This window comes from Erythrolamprus reginae, chromosome 1, assembly GCF_031021105.1.
Source record: "Erythrolamprus reginae isolate rEryReg1 chromosome 1, rEryReg1.hap1, whole genome shotgun sequence".
In the NCBI taxonomy this organism is placed as follows: domain Eukaryota; kingdom Metazoa; phylum Chordata; class Lepidosauria; order Squamata; family Dipsadidae; genus Erythrolamprus; species Erythrolamprus reginae.
In genome coordinates this window covers 359,762,432-359,783,637 of record NC_091950.1, presented here as the reverse complement: position 1 = coordinate 359,783,637, position 21,206 = coordinate 359,762,432, and the positions used below count along the sequence as shown (strand labels likewise).

The following is a 21,206-nucleotide window of genomic DNA, read 5'->3' as shown; positions in this document are numbered from 1 at the left end:
AAAAGTTGTAAAATAGGGCAATGTTTTCCAACCTTGGCAACTTGAAGATATCTGGACTTCAACTCCCAGAATTCCCCAGCCAGCATTCGCTGGCTGGGGAATTCTGGGAATTGAAGTCCAAATATTTTCAAGTTGCCACGGTTGGGAAACACTGAAATAGAGCAACGCTCACCTAACAAATTTCTCATTTGACACAAATTTAGGGCTCAATTGTGGTTGTAGGTTGAGGACTACCTGTATATCAATCATCCATAACTTGGCTTTCACAACTTAACACTATAATAAGTAACGTGATATTTTACAGTGAACAAAATGAAGTCACATTTACCACAGATGTAACAAAGGAGAATCAATAACAGATTCATCTAGCTCAGAGATGTCAAACTCAATTCCATTGAGGGGCACATCAAGGTTGTGTTTGACCTTGGGTGGGTTGGGGGCATGTTCAGCTCGATGCCACTCGTGTTGGGGAGGCCTTTGGTGGCCTGAATGCTCTGCCAATGAAAACGGAGCTCGGGAGGGCTGTGCAGGCTGGTCCTTCGCTGCTTCCGGGACGGCTGTGTGGGCCAGATACAAACACAGATCCCCGTTTGACACCACTGACCTAGCTCATTGGACAGAAATAATGGCTCAGTATGCTATCAGAACGAACTGACAAATTCTCTGGAAAGCCTTCTTATGACACTGCATGGTGGCCAGTAACCACACCTGTTATGAAACAGTCATAACCTTCAATTCAAGCTCTGGGGACTTCTTAACTTTATTTTCCTTCTTTATTTGGTGAGACAGTGTGCTTAAAAACCACTCCAAATCTTGATGGTCTTCGGGCCATCTCAAGTACTGCCCTCTTTTCAAAAAGATCCTGATTGGTTGATATTTCATAAGCTGATATTGAGAAAGAGATCCAGCTACCACCATTATGAGGATATCCTCCAGATCTGAGAAATACCTGCTCTGGGCAAAATTAAAGGCTTCCACACACCAACCGTCCTTGAGAAACTGTCTTGTGACCACGCAAATCGTTTTCCTACAGTTCCAGACAGCATCATGAATATTACTGATATGATCCTCCCCAGGCAGGAAATCTCTGTCTTCAAAGCAAAGAGCAAATCTATTGTTCTTAGAATACTGAGTATCTAGGTGCTTTATCAAGGAACTTTGCACCCACTCAAAGTCTTTGCTGCTATAGCAAAGGTAAGCATCATACTTGTGTCCCTGTTGATCCAGTTCTGGTGGGAGCTCCTTCATGAGGAATTTTGTGAGAGTTTTGTACGAGACAAAACAAACTCCTCTAAAACGAGTAAAAACAACTACTGCTACTAGAAACACAGTTGTACTAACACAGCTAAAAATGAAGAGTGACAGCTGCAGAGGCTCCATGAGCTTGTGTTCATAGCAATTTTCTGTATTTAAGTCTTGGAGAGCAACATCCGCAAACTCCGGAGGTCCAGAACAAGATATGTCATTGCGTGAACCATCTAAAGTAACATTGGTTTGGTTTAGCCACGTAATAAAGTTGCTTAATAGGCAGTTACAGTAAAATGTGTTATGGGTGATATCCAGGTGGTCTAATGTTGCAAAGAGCTGAGGATCAGGGTAAAATAGCTGATTCGATGACAAATTAAGAGCTTTCAGGTTTATAGGAAAGGCATCTTGAGAAATGGAAGTCAACAGGTTGTCAGATAGGTTAAGTGTCTTGAGTGATATTAGCTCACTAAATAGACCCTCTGGGATGGAATTGAGGTAGTTGTTATTGAGATAGAGAACTTCCAGGCGGGAAAGTGCTTTGAACACATCCAAGCATAAACCTCTCTCCCATATAAGCTTTAGCATGTTGTCTCCAAGGTCCAAGTAAATCAACCGATTGTCTTTTGCTATGTCTTTGTTTTTGAAGCAATAGGATAAACGGTTGTTTTTTAAAACAAGATACTCCAGGGCTGGAAATTGGAGAAATTTATAGAGCTCACCCAGATCCTCCAATGAGTTTCCTGCTAAATTAAGGAGTGTAGCATTTATAAATTGCATTCTCCAAAAAGGTGTAGTCCGTATCCGGTTGCCCCCTAACATAACACTGAACAGAACTGGGAGAGAATCAATTACTTTTAAAGCGTTATCCCTGAGATCCAAAAGTTCAAGCTTTGGTAAGGATTTGAATGGATCTCTGTCAATCACTCCAATGTGATTATGTTTTAGATCTATCTGAATCAGATTAGGAAGCCCTTCAAAAGTGTCCTTAAGGAGCTCACCAAGCAGATTGTTGGATAGGTTCAGGTGCTGCAGATTCTGAAGACCAAAAAATGCTCCGTTCCAAATTTTATTTATTTTATTACTGTTTAGATTCAGCAGCTTCAAATCATGGAGATACTGAAATACTTGCGCTTTAAGTGAAAAAATTGAGCCCTTTGATATGTCAAGCAAGATGAGGCCACTGTCATTAAGACCTGCAAACGTATTAATATCAGGATCGGGAAGATTATTAAATCCAAACGAAGAACCCATAATATGAGAGTGAATATTCAAAGCCAACAGTGGGGACCCTCTAATAGCTGCACAGAATTCCCGTGTTAGACGTGTACCCCAGCCATTATGCCCAACGTTCAGTGTTTCTATGTTAACATTTTTTAAAGGATTCCCACAAGTAGCCCAATCCATATTTCTGTGATATCTGTTATACAAACTAGTATGACTTAGAATAAATAGTTTGAACCTTGCTCCTCGGAAATTATTAAGATCCCCTTCACAGATAGATGCAATAGGGTTTGTGTCCAAGTTTAGAATTTCCAAGGATTTCATGTTATAAAATACACCATGAGGGCGAACACGCGTGATTCTATTATAACTGAGATCCAGATATTCCAGTGAAATCAAATCTCTGAGATAATCCTCTTCCAGAATGGATTCATCAAGACTATTTTGATGCAGAAAAATAGTAAGGACTCTAGACAAGCCCACAAAAGCATCAGGGTCTAACAAAATCATCCTGTTATTACCCAAGTCCAATTGTTGTAGGTTTGGCAAGTTCCTAAAAGCATCTTTTCCTATGGTTAAAGGCGAGCGATTTTGTGATCCAAGGAATAAAATCTTTAGTTTTTCCCTTGGAAGGAAGGAGGTTGCATTAACTTCTTGGATGAAATTCAAGTTTAGGTACAGAATATCAACATATGCAGGTACAGGTGGCACCCAAGTGAGATTGCAGGAACTGTAGAAGGCTATGGTGTTTTCCACTGAACAGCTACGAATTGCGAGTATTTCTCGGCACACGAGCACTGTTCCAACAACAAATATCAGGCAGTGACAAAACATCGTGCTCTCAATCTGTACCTGGAGGAAAAGAAAAGCATTATCATTTGCATTGGACCACAGAATCTGAATTAAACATAACAACACAGATTATATAGAGATCAAAACTCATCTAATAACTTTTTTAAAATGTTATTGGAATTCATAAAAAAGAATGCCATGTTAGTGGTGACCCTGCTTGTTTTCCCTTGCATCTTGCTTACATCCCTTGTTTGTGCAAAGCATGGTGCTTTGGAAAATGAGAGGCCGGGCGAAATAACGCCTGGTCGAAAATTGCCAATGGCGGGAACCAACTCGGCTCCCCCATCAACTGGGGGGCGTTCCCCGCGATAGCGCGGGAATGCCCCAGAGCAATCAGTGGCCGCTCAGGCATTCTGGGAAAGCCGAGGGGCGGGGCATGTTCCCTTTATCAGGGCTTACTTGCCCCCCCCCCCGGCTTCTCTTGGCCCCGAGCTCGCCACAAAACGGACACCCACCCACCCTCTGCTCAATCCAGGATGTTTTTATAGGTCGCCTGGTTTGGGGCAGAGTAGGAATTTTTGCAGTCTTATGGCATTTGCTACGGATTGTTTTTCGCCTACTCCATCCTGGACGAGGGTAAAGATTTGTGGTTATGGGGTGCATCTGTATGTAAATAGGTTCTGATTCAACAATTGGATGTTTATATTCTTGGTCACTATATGGCAGAAACGGGGCGGAAAGGGTATCAGTAGCAACTGTGTGTTCTCCTTTGGGCATCTTTTGTAAGATGATTGGCACCCCCATTGCACAACTCAAGCTTCCTCCACGGACAGAGAGGTGTGAAGGGGGTGCCCTTGGGGCTCACCTACGTCATTTCCGGTTCTGGGTCATGCAAGGCGAGCCCTCCCACATGCTGGGCGTGGCTTTCGGGTCGGGAGTAGGCGGGGCACGCCTCACCCTGACCAAGCATGGAGTAACGCCCATTTGAGTTGCCCAAGTATGTTGTGCTCAGGAAACTCCGCCCCATTTAGCGACCCCTGCAGGTCTTTCTGTTAATATTTAATAAAGTGACCCATTTTACCCAGCTTGGTGTCCGAGTGTTCATTTCCCGCCCAAGGCAAATGGAAAATTTCTGCATTTTCATTACATCCTAAGAAGAACATTACTCAAAATGAAACTACTCAACATGGTGCTTTCCTATTTAACACAGAAATATACTACATTGCAACTACCAGTTACACTTTTCCTGTCACTTTTAGAGAAGAAGGCAGAGAAAAAAGATCTCAAACCATAGACGTGTCTCTTTTTTGAACTTTTTCGAGTTTCATTTGTCTCTTAACTTTTAAGACTTGTGGACTTCACCTCCCAAAATAGCTGGCTGGAGAATTTGGGGAGTTGAAGATCACAAGTCTTAAAGTTGCCGAGTTTGAAGACCTCTGTGCTAGGGTTTCATTTAAAAAACAAAAAGGAGAACAAAACTACATTTGATTTACCGGTACTTTCATTATAATGTAATTTAAATTAGAGGCAGCAGTTATTCTCCCCACAAGTTTGATAATATTTCTATTTCTGATAGACACAAAATTGCACAAAATTGTTGAATTTTCAAAGAGCCTGGAGATCTATATTCACGACTTCTACATTCAGGAGTTAGATTTAACTCTAGAAACAGAGATTGTGCACCTGTATTTCAAGGTACGGCTGTTATTTGTTATGTCCAGGCTTTCTGAGCAAGTAATGCATAAGAGAAAATGTAACTCCAGGATGTCCTAACTATAAATCACTCTGATTAATTTTCTAATTTCACAAAAAGCCACTCAAGTCACTCAAGATTTATTAAATTGCATTTGGTTTTGGACAATTCATAAATACTTACACCTATCTAAACTTTATTTAATTATTTGGTGGATAAACAAGATACCGTAATTGCTTTTCCATGCAGACACCATAGCAGGTCATAAAGTTAAACAAGCTTAGTACAGTGTTCCCTCGATTTTCAAGGGGGAAGCATTCCGAGACCGCCCGCGAAAGTCGAATTTCCACGAAGTAGAGATGCGGAAGTAAATACACTATTTTTGGCTATGAACAGCATCACAAACCTTCCCTTAACACTTTAAACCCCTAAATTGCAATTTACCATTCCCTTAGCAACCATTTAGATTATTACTCACCGTGTTTATTTATTAAAGTTTATTAAAAAAATATTTATTAAAGGCAGACTAAAGTTTGGCGATGACATATGATATCCTCGGGTGGGAAAAACCGTGGTATAGGGAAAAAACCTGCAAAGTATTTTTTTATTAATATTTTTGAAAAACCATGGTACAGTATAGACTTTTCGCGAAGTTCGAACCCGCGAAAATCGAGGGAACACTATAATTTAATAGAATACCACTAGGAAATCTGAGGGCTGAAGAGTAATTTGTGAAGTTATAAAAACATCCTAAGACACAGGTGTGTAGACATGGCTTGTGCGTGATGCATTCAGCCTGCGGGCCGCCAGTTTGACACTCCTGTTAAAGAAGGCAACAACAACCCACTTCTATGCTGTTGCCAAGAACATATTCATGGAACCACTAGGAGTCAGATTTTACTTGAGAGAAATAGTGTGGTTTTTTTTAAAAAAAAAAACTTTTGAGGGCATATGCTTTTTTGTTTTATATTTGAATAACCGAATAACAGAACTGGAAGGGACGAGGTCTTCTAGTCCAGTCCCCTAATCAAACAGAAACCCTATGCTGTTTCAGACAAATGGTTGTCCAATCTTTTTTAAAAACCTTCAGTGTTGAAGCACCCACAACTTCTGGGGGCAAGTCATTCCACTAATTAATTAGGTTCTTCCCTATCAAAGCATAATCCCGACTCCAGGGAGGTTTCTAAATTTCCAATGCTTTCCCTGCTACCATCGACCCTTTCTTGATTTGAAAATAGTTAGTTCCCTTTTCTCCTCTGTTTCTTTCTCTTTATGAGATACAATTTGTTGGAAGGCGGGAATAGTCAGAATCAATTTTTATGTATGACATTTGACAGTGAATCAAATGAACTGCCATATAATTGGAAAGCAAGATTAATATGAATACTTAAAATTATAATTTAGGACACCTTCAGCACTCTTCCCTCTAGAATTAAATAGGAGGAGGTTTCCTACTGACAATTCTGATAACCCAGCCACCACAGAGCCTTTATCATATGCAATAATCATAAATGATTATATCTTGCACGCTCTCTGTCTGACACAAATGTTTGCCACACGTTTGCATAGACAAAGCCTCTTAACTGTTCTGTCTGGGTCCCTCCAGAAGCCAACACCAACCAAAAAGAGAAGCCAAAAGCAAAGGCAATTTATATAATTCAAAGCAAACACAGGTAACAGAAACTGTTCTTACAGACAGGAACACGCTGGAACTTCACAGAGGTTTCACGAAGGCCATGAAAGAAAACAGGATTCTTGCTGTCAAAAACACCGCTGGAGATAACAAACCCACGCCTCCCCCAAGTCTTCCAGACTTCTAGGCCACAAGCCAAGATCAGAGACGCCGAGAATCGAAGCAGGGTCACAGAACTTCCAGTTGATAACGCTCCACAAGGCTGCAAGGACGGGCCTGCCTTTTAAACCCTGCTGAGGAGAACCACACCCAAACCCAGCTGTTGCCAATTCAGTGATGCAAATACCTTTCTAATTGGTCCCGTCGCTGAGCTGCACGTTGCTGTCTCATGTCAATTATAGCCTGTGCTTCTTCATCCAATGAGTCCAGGCTACTAGCTGGGGAGAGCCCTCCCCCCGGGGCTCTCAGGCTGCTCTCCCTCCTCCTCTTCCTGACTTTCCTCTCCCCCGTCTGCCTGGTCCTCCCCCTCCTGTTCACTGTCCTCCTCCTCTGGGCATGGATCCAGCAGAGACGCAGCCGGTCCTGAATCACAACATTAACCAACGCTGGCTCTTTCTGAGTGCCCTGTTATCCATTTTTATTTCCTTGTGCAAGTTAGAAAACTTGCACAATTCATGATAACAATATCATGTTGAAGCCTCATCTGTGAGTTTTATCTCTGTATGCAGGTTACAATTTCTTAGCAGAGAAGATGAGGGGATAGAGAACTACTGTTTTGGATACATATCGTGTGAGGTGGGGGGGCTGTTTCTCATGACCTATATTCCCCTTCTCCATGGCTGTTCTTAACAAAGCTTTGCCACTAGAAATACAATTCAAGATTCCTGATTCCCCAATGACCATTCACACATGGAAGGTAAGCGTGGTTTGAAAGCCTTCCCAAAATGCCTTAAGAGATTATAGCACTGAAAAACAAGTCTCCCCTCCTCCAAAAAACCCCTCTTATAAAAAGAGGGACTTATGTTCTGCTCAGCATGCATAACTGACAGCTTAGCAGAAGACCACAAAGATATCCAGGGGTATTGGAATGCCACTAGTTTAATGCCCCACAGAAGGGACTTGAGCAATCGGCACATGGAGATGAGAGGCACATTGTACATAGTCAGTTACTTCTGTTTGTCCAAAGTCTTCAACTTTTGCTTAAGCAACAAGATAATAGAGTACAATGTGCCCTCTTGCTGATAGTGTTATAGTTCGAATCAGAATGTCTTTCTCAAAAAGTTCATAAGTAGAGGAGTTCATAGGTAGAAGTAACACTGTAATTTGGCATTGATTATTTTTCTGCAGTAGCTTGGTTCATATGCTTCTTCTCTTGATGAGGCAAACCTAGAGGTAGCCTAAATCCAAACAGAACTACGTGGGAAGCTTAAAATTTAAATTTAAGGCCAGTAGCATACGATCATTATCTGGATGGGAGATAAATACTGTTTATTAGTCCAAACTTGTTTTAATGTTTTACCTAGAGCAGAAGAAAGGTCTCACAGACTGTCAATTGTTCACTGCTTTGCTTACAATAAATAGTTCCAATGAATTAGCCATTTGTTGGTTTAAACCTTGCCAAATTACATTTAACATTCTTTGAAAGGCAGGTCCTCAATGATTAAATGGCAGCTTTGATATTTTGCAAAAAAAGGGCATATGTTTTGATCCCTCTCTAGCATTTTAGTTTCCCCCAACAATACTCTATCATTAGCAAATAGGCGATTAAATGAGGCTATTTAATTTATGTAATATTAAACAAAGTCATACCATTTTCCAAACGAATATTGTGATGTGATGCATTTAACTCTGTATAACTTCAGCAGTTATATAGAGTTAAATACATCTGAAGAAAGCATCTATTAGATATAGAACAATGCATTTTAGGATTATAGCAAACAGTATTATTTCTGAAGAATTACTCAATGTATAGTTCTGAAATTTAATCAGAAAGATCCACCAAAAGTTTAATTAATCCAGAACAAATGTCTCCAAGTGGAAGTTATAGTCTCAGTTATCTGGAGGGTATCAGAGTGAAGAAAATTGGAAAACTCATTTTTGCTTCACTTAAGAGAGATTCAAGGATTATACAAGATGTTAATGTTTACTAACTTTATTCATCTGTAAATAATTTGGCAATTCAGACTGCCATTCCTTCCATTTCTAGACAGGTGACAGACTGTCCATAAGAGAATTTGATTGGATTGTGCTATGAATCAATCTCTTCTGAATTAATGCAGACATAATCCAAAACTGTAGTCTTAGTAAATATTTATCATTTGTCTTATCATGAACAAAAAGATTGGGTTACAACAGCCTCTCAGTTCACAACATACAGTTGTAGACAATTGCTGTTTGCTTTATTCCCACTGTCGGCTCCTTCCTGAGGTTTTAATTATTGCATTTTTCAGAGTATAAGATGCACTGGAGTATAAGATGCACCTTAGTTTTTGGGAAGAAAAATAAGAAAAAAGCTGATTGGCAGATGAATCGTGCTCCCAGAATTTATTAATTGGATTTATATCCCCGCAATCTGCTGTTCTCAGAAGTGAATTTTAGCAACAGGTTCATTGGTTGTAAGCTCTTCACCTTGCTTTTTTCCCTACCTCTGAAACCTTAATTTCAGAGGCTTTTTTTCCACCTTTTGAGAGGCTGGGCAGGGCTACATTCAGAGTATAAGATGCAGACACATTTTCACCCCCTTTTGGGGGAGGAGGTGCGCCTTATACTCCGAAAAATACACTATAGGGTTCTTGAGACATGGGCTCTTGATTTAATTAATGATTATATCTTTATTCCACTTTATTCCAAAAAGTTTAAGAAGACCTAGATAAATTCTTTAGCCCATTTTATTTCTAGACAAATCTATAAAATAAATGAAGTTCAGGGACAGTCACTGAATCACAGTGAGCTTCATGGGTGATCAAAAACTGGGACTTCCTGGTTCAAACCCAATCTTTCTATATCATATTGGCTTACATGACATAGGATTATTGAACTATTTTTAAAATTATTTGTGTGTTTGCATATACATGCATGTTCTCTCTCCCTCCCTCCCCCTCTCTCTCTCACACATGCACATACACACATATGTCTTTGATTAAATCTTGACTCCTGGCAACTGGCTGGACAAGTACTGCAATTTTCTTGGCAAGAGTTTTGCAGGTAATTTGACACTGACTCTTTTGAATGGCCCAAGGTCACTCAGCTAGCTTTATGCCTAAGGCAGGACCCTCACCCTCTCCTGCAAAGAGGTCACTAAGAAAAACAGAATGGCCCCAATCACCCCATTCCATAATACATCTTTTCAGAGCATATTGATAATCACCATTGAGGTATACATAACGGAGATTCCTAATTTGATCTAGGAGGACTTTCAGGCAGTTTCCTTTTTTTTTTTTTACATTCACTGAATCTCAACCAATGAGAGAGGGAGAAAATTACAAACCTCAGAAAGCAGGATGCTGAGTGGCTAGGACAGAAAAATAACAATCCTGGTTGTACCCATCACATAGTGTCTTCCTCTGTAGCATCTCTTCAGTCTTGGAGCTAGGCTTTAAGGAAAGCCCTAGGCTAAGAACCTAAGATGGGGGGAAGACAAGGTTCATTGTTAATGAACAAAAAACAAAAGAGAGCAAAAACAAAAACAAAAATCCTTTGGCATCTATTCCTTTGAAGTGCTTCTCAATAAAGCCAATCTGCATTTCTTTTTTAGCTGCAATTCACAAATTTAATTATTTTTAAAAGGGGTTTTAAAATCTGTCAATAATGAGCTATGCTACTTCTCCCATGTCTTTGTCAGTAAAACATGTATTTTTAAAAATCTCTAAATTATTCTGGATGCCAAGAAAAATGTTTTTTGCTTAAAGACAGCTCTCGCCTTCTTATTGATTTTCAGAAAATTTTGGAAAAGATTTCCACTTAATGTTGTTACCACTCTTCAGTTCCCTTTAAAGAGAGCTATATTTATACAGTATGATGTTGGCTTTTACTGAGATCTTTCAGAAGTACATGAACATCAGGTCAAGAGCTTCTGAAGAGCAATTTGGGCACCTGCTCAACTTATATTTTTCATTTTAGCCAAGTATAGGATTTATTTTTGTCAAACAAAAAATAGAAATGGGAAGGAAGGAAGGAAGATTAGTATCTGAAAAGGCAAACGTTAACAAAACCATTATTTTTAAACAGTGTTTCACGCAGTGAATCAGAATACATTTAAATTTCCTGAAATATTTATCACAGCACTTCTACAAAGACATGCAAAGATAAGGATTTTGCAATAAAGCCACTGCTTTAGCAGAACTTTGAGCTCACTGTATTTGTGATAATCAGAGCTGCTTATTAATCAATAAGAATAGGGAGGGCTGGGGGGGGGGGGAGGGGGGGGGGGTGGGGGGGGGTGGGGGGGGGGGGGGGGGGGGGGGGGGGGGGGGGAGGGGGGGGGGGGGGGCGTGGGGGGGGGGGGGGGGGGGGGGGGGGGGGGGGGGGGGGGGGGGGGGGGGGGGGGGGGGGGGGGGGGGGGGGGGGGGGGGGGGGGGGGGGGAGCCTGGGGGTGGGTTGGGGTCTTCTAGCCCAACCCCTTGTTAAAGCAGGAGACTTTATACCATTTCAGTCAGATGGCTCCAGTTTTGGACCCCCAGTGATGAAGAACCTACAATTTCTAAAGGTAAGCATTTCCACTGGTGAATTGTTATCTGTGGGAGGCAGAGATTCTGTAACAAATACCACTGCCACCACCCAAAAATTCTGAGAATTTCATGCTTCATTTTTATGAATAGTTTTCAAACCATCAAATTGAAATGAAATGAAATGCTTGAAAATATGTTAAAAATCCTTTGGGTGAAATTTTCAAAGCTCTCTGTGTCTCCATAACTGGCAGATACAGAAATAACTCTGAGAAAGGAAAAAAATTGCAAGCCTGCATATACCTGTGGAAATTAGAAAAGGGGGCTTTTCTTGGTACAGAATTTAGTCCAGGGTATATAGACAATGCAAATAATATGCCACACTGTACAGAAATCAGGAGTTAAAAGTTATGCAAATACGCAGAAAGTAGAAATAAAGTGCAAAATTATTACTATCTAGTTTAAATAAAAACTGTATTTTATATATTGACAAGCCATTAAATATCTGTCTCAGGCTCTCAAAATAGAAATCATTCTGAATCCAGAAGTAGTTAAAGGGGAAAATGTGATTAATAAGGATTCAAATCAGAATTGATTTCCTAGTTTTTAAGGTGGTTTTCTTTTTTCTTTTTACTAGTTATGTATAATGGTAATGGGAGGCTGGAGTTTTCTTGTTTCGGTTTTTTTTTGGTCCTAAGTGGCAGGCTTATCTGAACATTTCCTCTTTATAAACAAGTTAAATAATTGATTATGTGCAAGCAAGTTAATATTGGCAATTTCTGACAACTGTAGTCCCAACATACATGGAAGCTATTATGCAGGTATTCTAATCCCTAACCAGAGAAAATTCCCCCTCCTGACCCAAAGTTGCAAGTACATACTTATATGACAACAGGTTGGCATGTGTGATGTTCTTTCTTTGAAGGCAAAACCACTGTATTTCTCTATTCTCACTCTAAAGGCTGGTCAAAGACTGTAAGAAAGATTTTGATTGGAAGCTAAATTGTTACTTTCAAGATGCTATGGTGTCTGGGTTCCTTGCTCACAGAGAACATTCAGTACTCAGACAGGGATCTACAGGCTGCTTAACAATCCCAAAGGTCTTGTGCCTATCAGTGGGAAAGATCCCGCTATAGAAAATCTGTTCGCCTGGACATGCATATCAAGCTAATGGAAAACGTTATCTTTGACCATAGCTTAAACACAATGATCAATGATAAAAATGTCAGGACTACAAAGTCAACCATTTAAAAATCAACATCAAGATCAATTAAATGGGATTTGATATTTATGCAAACAGATTTACTGTGGCTGCTATTTCCAGTCTTGGCAATAGCCTCTATCAGGAATGAGTGTAAACACAAATACCACACATAGAGAGTAACATGCAGGCCACACTTCGCCAATGTTTCTTTTTTTCTCAATCATGTTTTATTTAACCTTAATGTTTATATTTTGGTCCCAAGTCCCCCTCTAATCCCTCACCCCTGCCAAAACATAGATAATTACCTGTTCTTTATTACATTCATTGACCAACCAACATAAAATATGGAAATACATAGCTTAGTCAATAGAAAAATAAAATGACATATAGTTTTACATTAGCTTATTAACCTTTGCCAAATTGCAGTGTTTAGCGAAATCAATATATTTTTCCCGGAGAATAAATAATTCAAATAGAACAAACATTAAGTGCCCTGAGAAAATTATTATTAAAGGGGTTTTAAGTCAAGAGTCAATGTTCCTGAAAAATTGATGATCTAAATAGTGTTTTTCAAGCTTGATATTTTTAAGGTGGTGGACTTCAGCTCACACATCTTAAAGTTGCTAGATTTGGGGGAGATGGGGAATACACTGATTTAAAACAACATAGTCTATCCCTTCAAGGGCTCCACTAATACAGACACAAAGTCTAGCTGCATAAGGAATTTTCTTATATTTTCCTTCCCAAACTGGTGGGGAAGAACGTTGAAGCAGGAGAATTATAGTGCCTGCATTCTGAATTTTGGATCTGCATTTTCATCTACAGTGGTAGCTCTACCTAAGAATTAATTAATTTATTTATTAGATTTGTATGCCGCCCCTCTCCGTACACTCGGGGCGGCTCACAACAGCAATAGAACAATTCGTAACAAATCTAATAATATAAAAACATTTTAAAAAACCCATTATTAATCAGACATATATACAAACATACGGTACCATACATAAATTGTATAGGCCCGGGGGAGATATCTCAATTCCCCCATGCCTGGCAGCAAAGGTGGGTTTTAAGGAGTTTACGGAAGGCAAGGAGGGTGGGGGCAGTTCTAATCTCCGTGGGGAGCTGGTTCCAGAGTCGGGGCCGCCACAGAGAAGGCTCTTCTCCTGGGACCCGCCAAATGACTACTTAAGAACTTTTCTAGATAAGAACCGGGTGTTCAAGATGTTTTTGACCTTCGGCAGCGACTCTCCTCCTCCTCCTCCTCCTCCTCCCACCCAATTTCCAAGATTTTATTTCTTTCCTAATGGGTTGGCATGCATTATTTGCTTTTACATTGATTCCTATGGGAAAAATTGCTTCTACTTACAAACTTTTCTACTTAAGAACCTGGTCACGGAACGAATTAAGTTCTTAAGTAGAGGTACCGCTGTACTGTATTTTCCAATCCTTAGGACCAGCAAGGGTTCCTCAGTGCTACCAGTGCGCTCCCGGTGACCGGTGATGGCGCATATGCGTCCAGTAGGTGGGCGCGCATTGGCACGAGATTCAGCTTCTGCGCATTCACAGGAAGCCAAATCTCATGCAAGGAAGCTCACATGTGCAAGATTTCACCATTTTTTTGCAATTTCTTTGCTTCTGTGCATGCACAGAAGCAAAAAAAGCCCAAAATCGGCAAAATCTCTCTTGCGTGAGCATCCTCAAATGAGATTTGGCTTCCTGCACATGATTTGACTTCCTGCGCAGCTCCGGTCACTCAGAGCTATGCATGCAGCTCCATTTTTGCAATCACTCTATAGAGTGGCCTGTACCGGATACAATCCATTACTGCATAAGATGCACTTGACCATAAGACACACCTGGGTTTAGTGGAGGAAAACAAGTTCCAGATAAAAACTATCCCTGCCTACCAGACACCAAGAAACCCTATTCTCAACACCGGAGGAGGTGAGTGGACAACTACCGAGAACAGTCCAATAAATTCATCCGGGATCAGAGGACGAGGGCCAGGAGTGGCGGCTGCCACACCCAGCGACAGATTCCAGATAATTTCACAGTTGTAGCAAGGAACAGCGGAAAGCATGTCCGCACTCACTGAGTTCCCAGGGACTAATGAATTGCGCAGACCGAGTAGGATTCTACGGTGCCCTGCCTACCTGCAGGATTATGTATCTTGTATACAGAAATACAAACTAAGAGGGAAGGGTACAGCTGTACATAACACTGATTTGCATGACCGCAGCTGATTGGCTAATCTAGTGGTGGGAGAAATAAACTGCTGTCAGTGGCCGGCTTGGTTACAGGGAAACCCTTAAAAGCAGCTTCCCTGCAGCTTGCAGGCAGTTCGTATTGCAACAAGCTAAGACAGTGGTTCCCAACATTTTTTTTGGCCATGCCCCACCTAAGCATCTCTAAAATCCTGAGGTCTTCCCCCCATGATATATATTTCTTATTATTCAAAAAGTGAACTACTCAGGTGGAGGAAGCCTAAAAGACCATTAACTAGGTTCCAATTGCCCCCATTAAAAATGAAATTCTCCACCTGTGGGGCATGGGCCCCACATTGGGAACCAGGGAGCAAGAATAAAAAAAGGCTGAACTGTTCCTGTGTCTCACTTCTTCTTTCCTGCGCAAATCTAACAGTAATGATAAAAAGTACGGTATCAAGTTACAGTCAGTACATTCCTGTCTGACGCCATTTCCCTATAATAATTTATTTTATGAGACACAAGGAACCACTGCATCTGATCATTAGTTTCCAAGGGGTCTAAATAGTAAGGCCACGAGTCATCCATCAGTAAAAGAGTTATTTATTTATTTATTTATTTTATTTGTCATACAAATCTAGTACTTTATTGTAGTATATTTAACATAATATAAGTATAGAGATACAAAAGATAAAAAGACATTAGGACAGGAACAGTAGGCACGAAGGTGTACTTATGCACACCCCTTACAGACCTCTTAGAAAAGGGGAGAGTTCTATTGTAGATAATGGAAGGTTGAAGATTTTGGGGTTGGGGAGGAAACAGCAGAGTCCGGTAGTGAATTCCAGGCGTTGACCTCTCTATTGCTGAAATCGTATTTTCTGCAGTCTAGTTTGGAGCGATTTACATTTAGTTTGTATCTATTGCATGCTCTTATGTTGTTGTTGTTAAAGGTGAAGTAGTCGCTAACAGGGAGTATATTGTGATGTATGATTTTATGAACAATGGTTAAGAACAATCAGTTTGGAGTTTTTTTTAATTTGCACCCTAGCTTGTCTCTTGAAATTGACTTGTCTCTCCCAGATACTCTCAGATTTGTACCAGTCTTGTAATTACCCTTCTTGAAGCTTTGCATACATTTTGCTAATTGTGCTCAGGAGACTGACAAGGAGATAATCAAAGCTTATCCATCCCCCATGGCAGGCAGAAAAGATTTTATCTTTATATAATCTTCTCCTCCCACCCCATGAAAAAGAGCAGTTTGTAAGACAATTAATAATGGGAGAGTGGGGGAAACTATTAGTAGCGAATGGTTTAAAATCCTATTCAACAGACAATCATGTGTTTAAAATCTACACACACAAACACAACAATAAGTCTCTTTAGATTTCTTCTTCTCTGGTGGTAGTGGGGGAAGCACCTGAGAATCAGCCTTACTTCTATTCTATGCATTAATAATACACCCCAAAGCATCTGCCTTTTCTCCCATCAATAAAAGTAACCATATCTCCTTTTTACTTCTGAAGGCATTGTTCTCCAGAGTCTAGCTGTTGATATGGTTTCACATTTTATTATAGTTAATAATACAGAATGTATTCCAATTTCGCTTCTAGGTGCAATCTGCAAATATACAGTACATTCTCTTTGTAGAGATATACAGTATTCTGTATTAGTATTCACTTTCAGGACTTAAAACAGAGTTGGCGTTGTTTTTTGGTCAGGGAAATAAGATCTGCCTAGTCAATTAACTTGCAGATGCAGGAGACAATCTAGTGACAGCCAGAAGAGACAGGGTTTAAAAAGCCAGGCCTTTTGTTAATAGGCCAGACCTGAGATGGCAAACCTATGGCTCTCCTGCCACAGGTGGCATGTGGAGCCATATCTCAGGGAAGACCCTTCATGGCATCGGACCAGAATATCTCCGGGACCGCCTTCTGCCGCACAAATCCAAGCGACCAGTGAGATCCCACACAGTTGGCCTTCTCCGGGTCCCGTCGACTAAACAATGTCGTCTGGCGGGATCCAGGCGGCCCTGACCCTCTGGAACCAGCTTCCCCCCGGAGATTAGGATTGCCCCCACCCTCCTTGCCTTTCGTAAACTCCTTAAGACCCACCTCTGCCGTCAGGCATGGGGGAACTGAGACATCTTCCCCAGGCCTATATACGGTAGTTTATGTATGATATGTTGTGTGTATGTTTTTTAAATTATGGGTTTTTAGTTTTTTAAATATTAGATTTGTATTTTACATTGTTTTCTACTATTGCTGTGAGCCGCCCCGAGTCTACGGAGAGGGGCGGCATACAAATTTAATAAATAAATAAAATAAATAAGACTCTGGCGCCTGTGGATGGCGAAAATCAGACCCAATGGGCCTACCAGAAGTTTGGAAATGAACTTCCGATTGGACCATTGGGCCCATTTTTCACCATCCACAGGCTCCAGAGGCTTTCCTGAAGCCTGGGGAGGGCAAAGAAACAGCCCAAAGGGCCTGCTGGAGGTCCGAAGACTTTAGTGAAGTCTGCGTGCATGCACAGGGGGAGGGCATTGCATTATGGGTCTGGGCATGCACATGCATGCTATCGCATGCACCCTGTCTTTTTGGTACCTGAGCAAAAAAAAAAATGGTTTGCCATCACTGGGCTAGGCTAATAGGAGAAAGGGAAGATTAACAGCAGTAATGGGGGCTGGTCTCCTTCAAGGGGGCTTATAACCACATTGTCAATTTTAATTTTAGGATCTTGACCTGGGAATGGAGATTTTACCGCATCCTTCCCCTGCCATGCCTACCAAGGCACACCCACCAATCAATATCATGCCCACCAATGCACAGCCACAGAACCAGTAATAAAAATGTTTGAATCCCACCACTGCTTACATGGTATTATTTTCCCAGTCTGGTCTATCCTGAAGGGCTGACATTGACTCAAGAGAAGTAGGAGAAAGGGAAAGAAAGAAAGAATTCTTTTCTAATTTATGAATCATTTTCACCCATGCAGTTCCTATTAACCGCAGTAATCCATGAGAGCAAGTGACTAATCCAAAACCTAAACAACTTGTATTTTATACTATATGGCATTTAACCAAACCTGTTCATCTTATAAAAAAGGAAAACCTCCAATGTTACACATCACCTACTGTTCATAGCAAAGCTATATAAGAGGCTTGCTATTGTTTATCTTATCTAATGTCCCCCTAACTAAAAATAAAATGATTTACAGGAACTTTCCATCGAGATAATTTTCTATGAGTCTATGTCAAACCTGAGATGATAATATTAATTTTTGATAATGATTGTTTTTATATATTTGTTCTTTTATTTGATTATTGTACACTGCCTAACTCACTTCTTATGCCATGACCGGCATAAAAATTTGATAAATAAATAAGTATCCTAGAAGTGTTAAACCAATGAACAATTGATATTATCTTTGAGGATTCCAAAATATTTATATTTTAAAAGGGCGTCAGGTAACCTGAGTAATACCAGGTGTATTATTATGTCAGAACTTTATCCATTTCATTAATAAAACCTGGAAATCTGGTTTTGTGGAGTTTATACAAAAGAACAAAAGATGACAAAATTCAAAAATGTATACTGTACTTAACCCAGGCCAAATGATGTTCAACTGACAGGACAGAGTTGCTGAAACTGTTGTGTTGCAATAATTTCCCTTTAGGAACCCATAGTTGCAAAATAGTCCAATGATTATTGACTGTTTTTAAGAAACGGAGCTTTGTTTCTGAAATTTTCTGGATCCCAGGGGTTTGACAGAGGCTCGCAGACCAGACTGAACAAACCATAATTAGCCAAGCATTCCACTTTATACAGCCAGTTTAATGGTTGTAGGTATGACTGTGAGCTCCAAATTGGGCTAATTGATTAAACAATGATAGAATCGGCTGGACACCTGCATTGTGTGAATACTTGTGCTCTGAAAGCCAAACCCAAGATTTTATCATTCATCTTTCCTTACTATCATTAAGTTTTGTACCTCATGATTCTTGATGAATTTGTCTTTTCTTTTATGTACATTGAGAGCATGTGCACCAAGAAAAGTTATCCCTCGTGTGTCCAATCAAACTTGGCCAATAATATTCTATTCTATTCTATTCTACCCCACCCCACCTTCTTGGAAAGAAAGTGGAAAATATATGGCAACTACATCTTCCAACTAACATGGTTTGTAAATAACAAGCTTGTTTTTAATTTACTGAATCACCCAACACAATATATAGAAGACTTCTGACCAAGAAGACTTCTATTCTATTCTATTCCATTCCAATATTATTATTCTATTACTCTAAACAAATAATTCCCTCAACACTGTCAAACTATTTACTAAGTCTGCACTACTATGTCTACTAGTTTTTTTCTCATCATTCCTATTACCCATTTCCTCCCACTTATGGCTGTATGACTGTAACTTGTTGCTTGTATTCTTAAGATTTTTATTAATATTTATTGTTTCCTCATTGCTTATTTGACCCCATGACAATCATTAAGTGTTGTACCACATGATTCTTGACAAATGTATCTTTTTCTTTTATGTACACTGAGAGCATATGCGCCAAAGACAAATCCCTTGTGTCCAATCACACATGGCCAATAAAGAATCCTATTCTATTCTATTCTACTCTACCCTATATCCTATCCTATCACTTTCCAAGGATGGAGGGAGATGGGGGAGAGAGAAACCCACCGAGAGACAGAGTTAGAATGAAATCAGAAACATTTTTAACAGTATTGAGCAGGGTTCCAAAACCGGAGTATTTTAGATAGGCTCAGAAGCACCGCTTACAGATCTTCCCGAGACTGTGTAACTCTACTCCCACTGAAGAAGGCACGGAAATTGATATGGGCACCTTCCAACAACAACCTCTTAATTCCCGCAAGAGATTTGGGTGGTGTTTTTTGTATTAAGCCAGAGGCGGTCCTGAAGAACGGAGCCAGAGAGAGAGCCGATGGGCTCGCCTACCTGTCCGGGCCTTCGGTCGAAGAGAGGAAGGCTCCAATAAGTCCATTAGAGCAGCGCCGCCCGTGCCTCCCGGGCGCCCGTCCAGAAGCTGGCGTCTTTCTTTACCCCCCCCCCCGATGATCTCTATGGGGTGGGACCAAAGGCCGCCTCACGCCCTTTGAATTTACATAAGCGCGGCTCGAGTCTTCGGCGCTTCAAGAGTTTTCGGCCCGGTTCTGGGTTTGTTCTTGTCGGTTCTTTTTTTTCTTCCGACCCTTCCCAACCTTTCCGCTTCTCCCTGGATTGTTTTAAGTCCCGGAGCAGAAGGAAATCCAACCGCAGTCTCGCACGGCTGATCCTCCTTGCCCGGAGTAGCTTAAAACAAACAAAAAGCAAACCTCAGACATGATATATTTCCCCCCCGCTAAAATCTTGCCCAACTGGTAACTTCCTCAGATTACTCAAAGGGTTCTTTTAAAAGGACATATTTCTGCGTGCTTAGCATTGAACGGCGTGGTCTGTGTAATTGGACACTCAGGTTTGTCCACTTCCAGCCGGTTGGTTCCTATTTTCTTTTGGCCGCGCCGTAGCCTTCTCCACCGCTGGGGTCTCTCTCCCCGACGTCCTCAAATCTCCCATAATTCCTACAGCCAGGCCTGTATCGATTACACGGATTCTCCTCACCAGGTCGCACTGAAAGCAAATCAAATAAAGGCCTGCCAAATCAGAGATTAAAATTTCAGACCGAATTGTCTGATCCGGGAAAGGACGTTTAAAAGGGTTTCTGAGAAGAAGAGTTTTAGTTCAGAAAATAAAAAAATAACAGGAGTGTCTGTGCTTAACTTTTGTGGTAATTTTTTTAAAAAGGGGGAAAAGGGATTCGGTTGGAATGAAGCAAGTAAAATGAAAACAAATGAAAAGATTTAATTGACTCATGTGTAGAAAACTTCTAATCAAATAAACCAGATGTATGTATGTATGTATGTATGTATGTATGTATGTATGTATGTATGTATGTATGTATGTATCTATCTATCTATCTATCTATCTATCTATCTATCTATCTATCTATCTATCTATCTATCTATCTAAATATCTATCTATCTAAATATCTACCTACCAACCTATCTATTTATTTATTGGATTTCTATGGTTTCAGAAGATTCGGGTGGCTTACAGCATGTAAAAAACAGTAAATTACAATAACATTAATCCAATTAAATTAAAATTACATGGCTATCTAAAATCCCTAAATATTAAAACCAATCACACCCATTCGTACAACAATCATACAATCATTTGTTGGCCAGGGGCTAAGATTTTTCTAAGATCTAAGATTCTTTAATTGTGAGATAGAAGGAAGATGGGAAATCCCAGTGTTCTCTACTCCAGCTCTTTCTCTCTTGTTGTGAAACTCCAAGCTAGTGAAAAGGGAAGAACTTTAGCAATCTGAATTTGCACATAGCCCAGTGTGTGCAACTGGCACTTGTAAAATATGTGAATTGCATGACAAGAGATGAATCAACGTGTGCACAACATGTCTGCAGACTTCCCAGCATGCATGCAACATGCAGTTTGGTGTACTGAGAAT

General features: G+C 40.4%; 1 protein-coding gene across 2 annotated transcripts; it reads right to left on the bottom strand.

The window, feature by feature from the left end:
- Positions 1–619: 619 nt before the first annotated feature.
- TLR5 (toll like receptor 5) lies at positions 620–19,915 on the bottom strand. Of its 2 annotated transcripts, none has more exons than XM_070734373.1 (3): positions 19,637–19,915; positions 10,075–10,207; positions 620–3,321 (listed from the first exon to the last, which is right to left on the bottom strand). In XM_070734373.1, exon 3 carries the CDS (start codon positions 3,301–3,303, stop codon positions 712–714), a length of 2,592 nt encoding a protein of 863 aa, XP_070590474.1. In that variant the 5' UTR covers positions 3,304–3,321; positions 10,075–10,207; positions 19,637–19,915; the 3' UTR covers positions 620–711. The 2 variants fall into 2 exon arrangements, with proteins under 2 accessions (XP_070590474.1, XP_070590475.1); XM_070734374.1 differs by lacking the exon at positions 19,637–19,915 and adding an exon at positions 17,536–17,576.
- Positions 19,916–21,206: the final 1,291 nt, after the last annotated feature.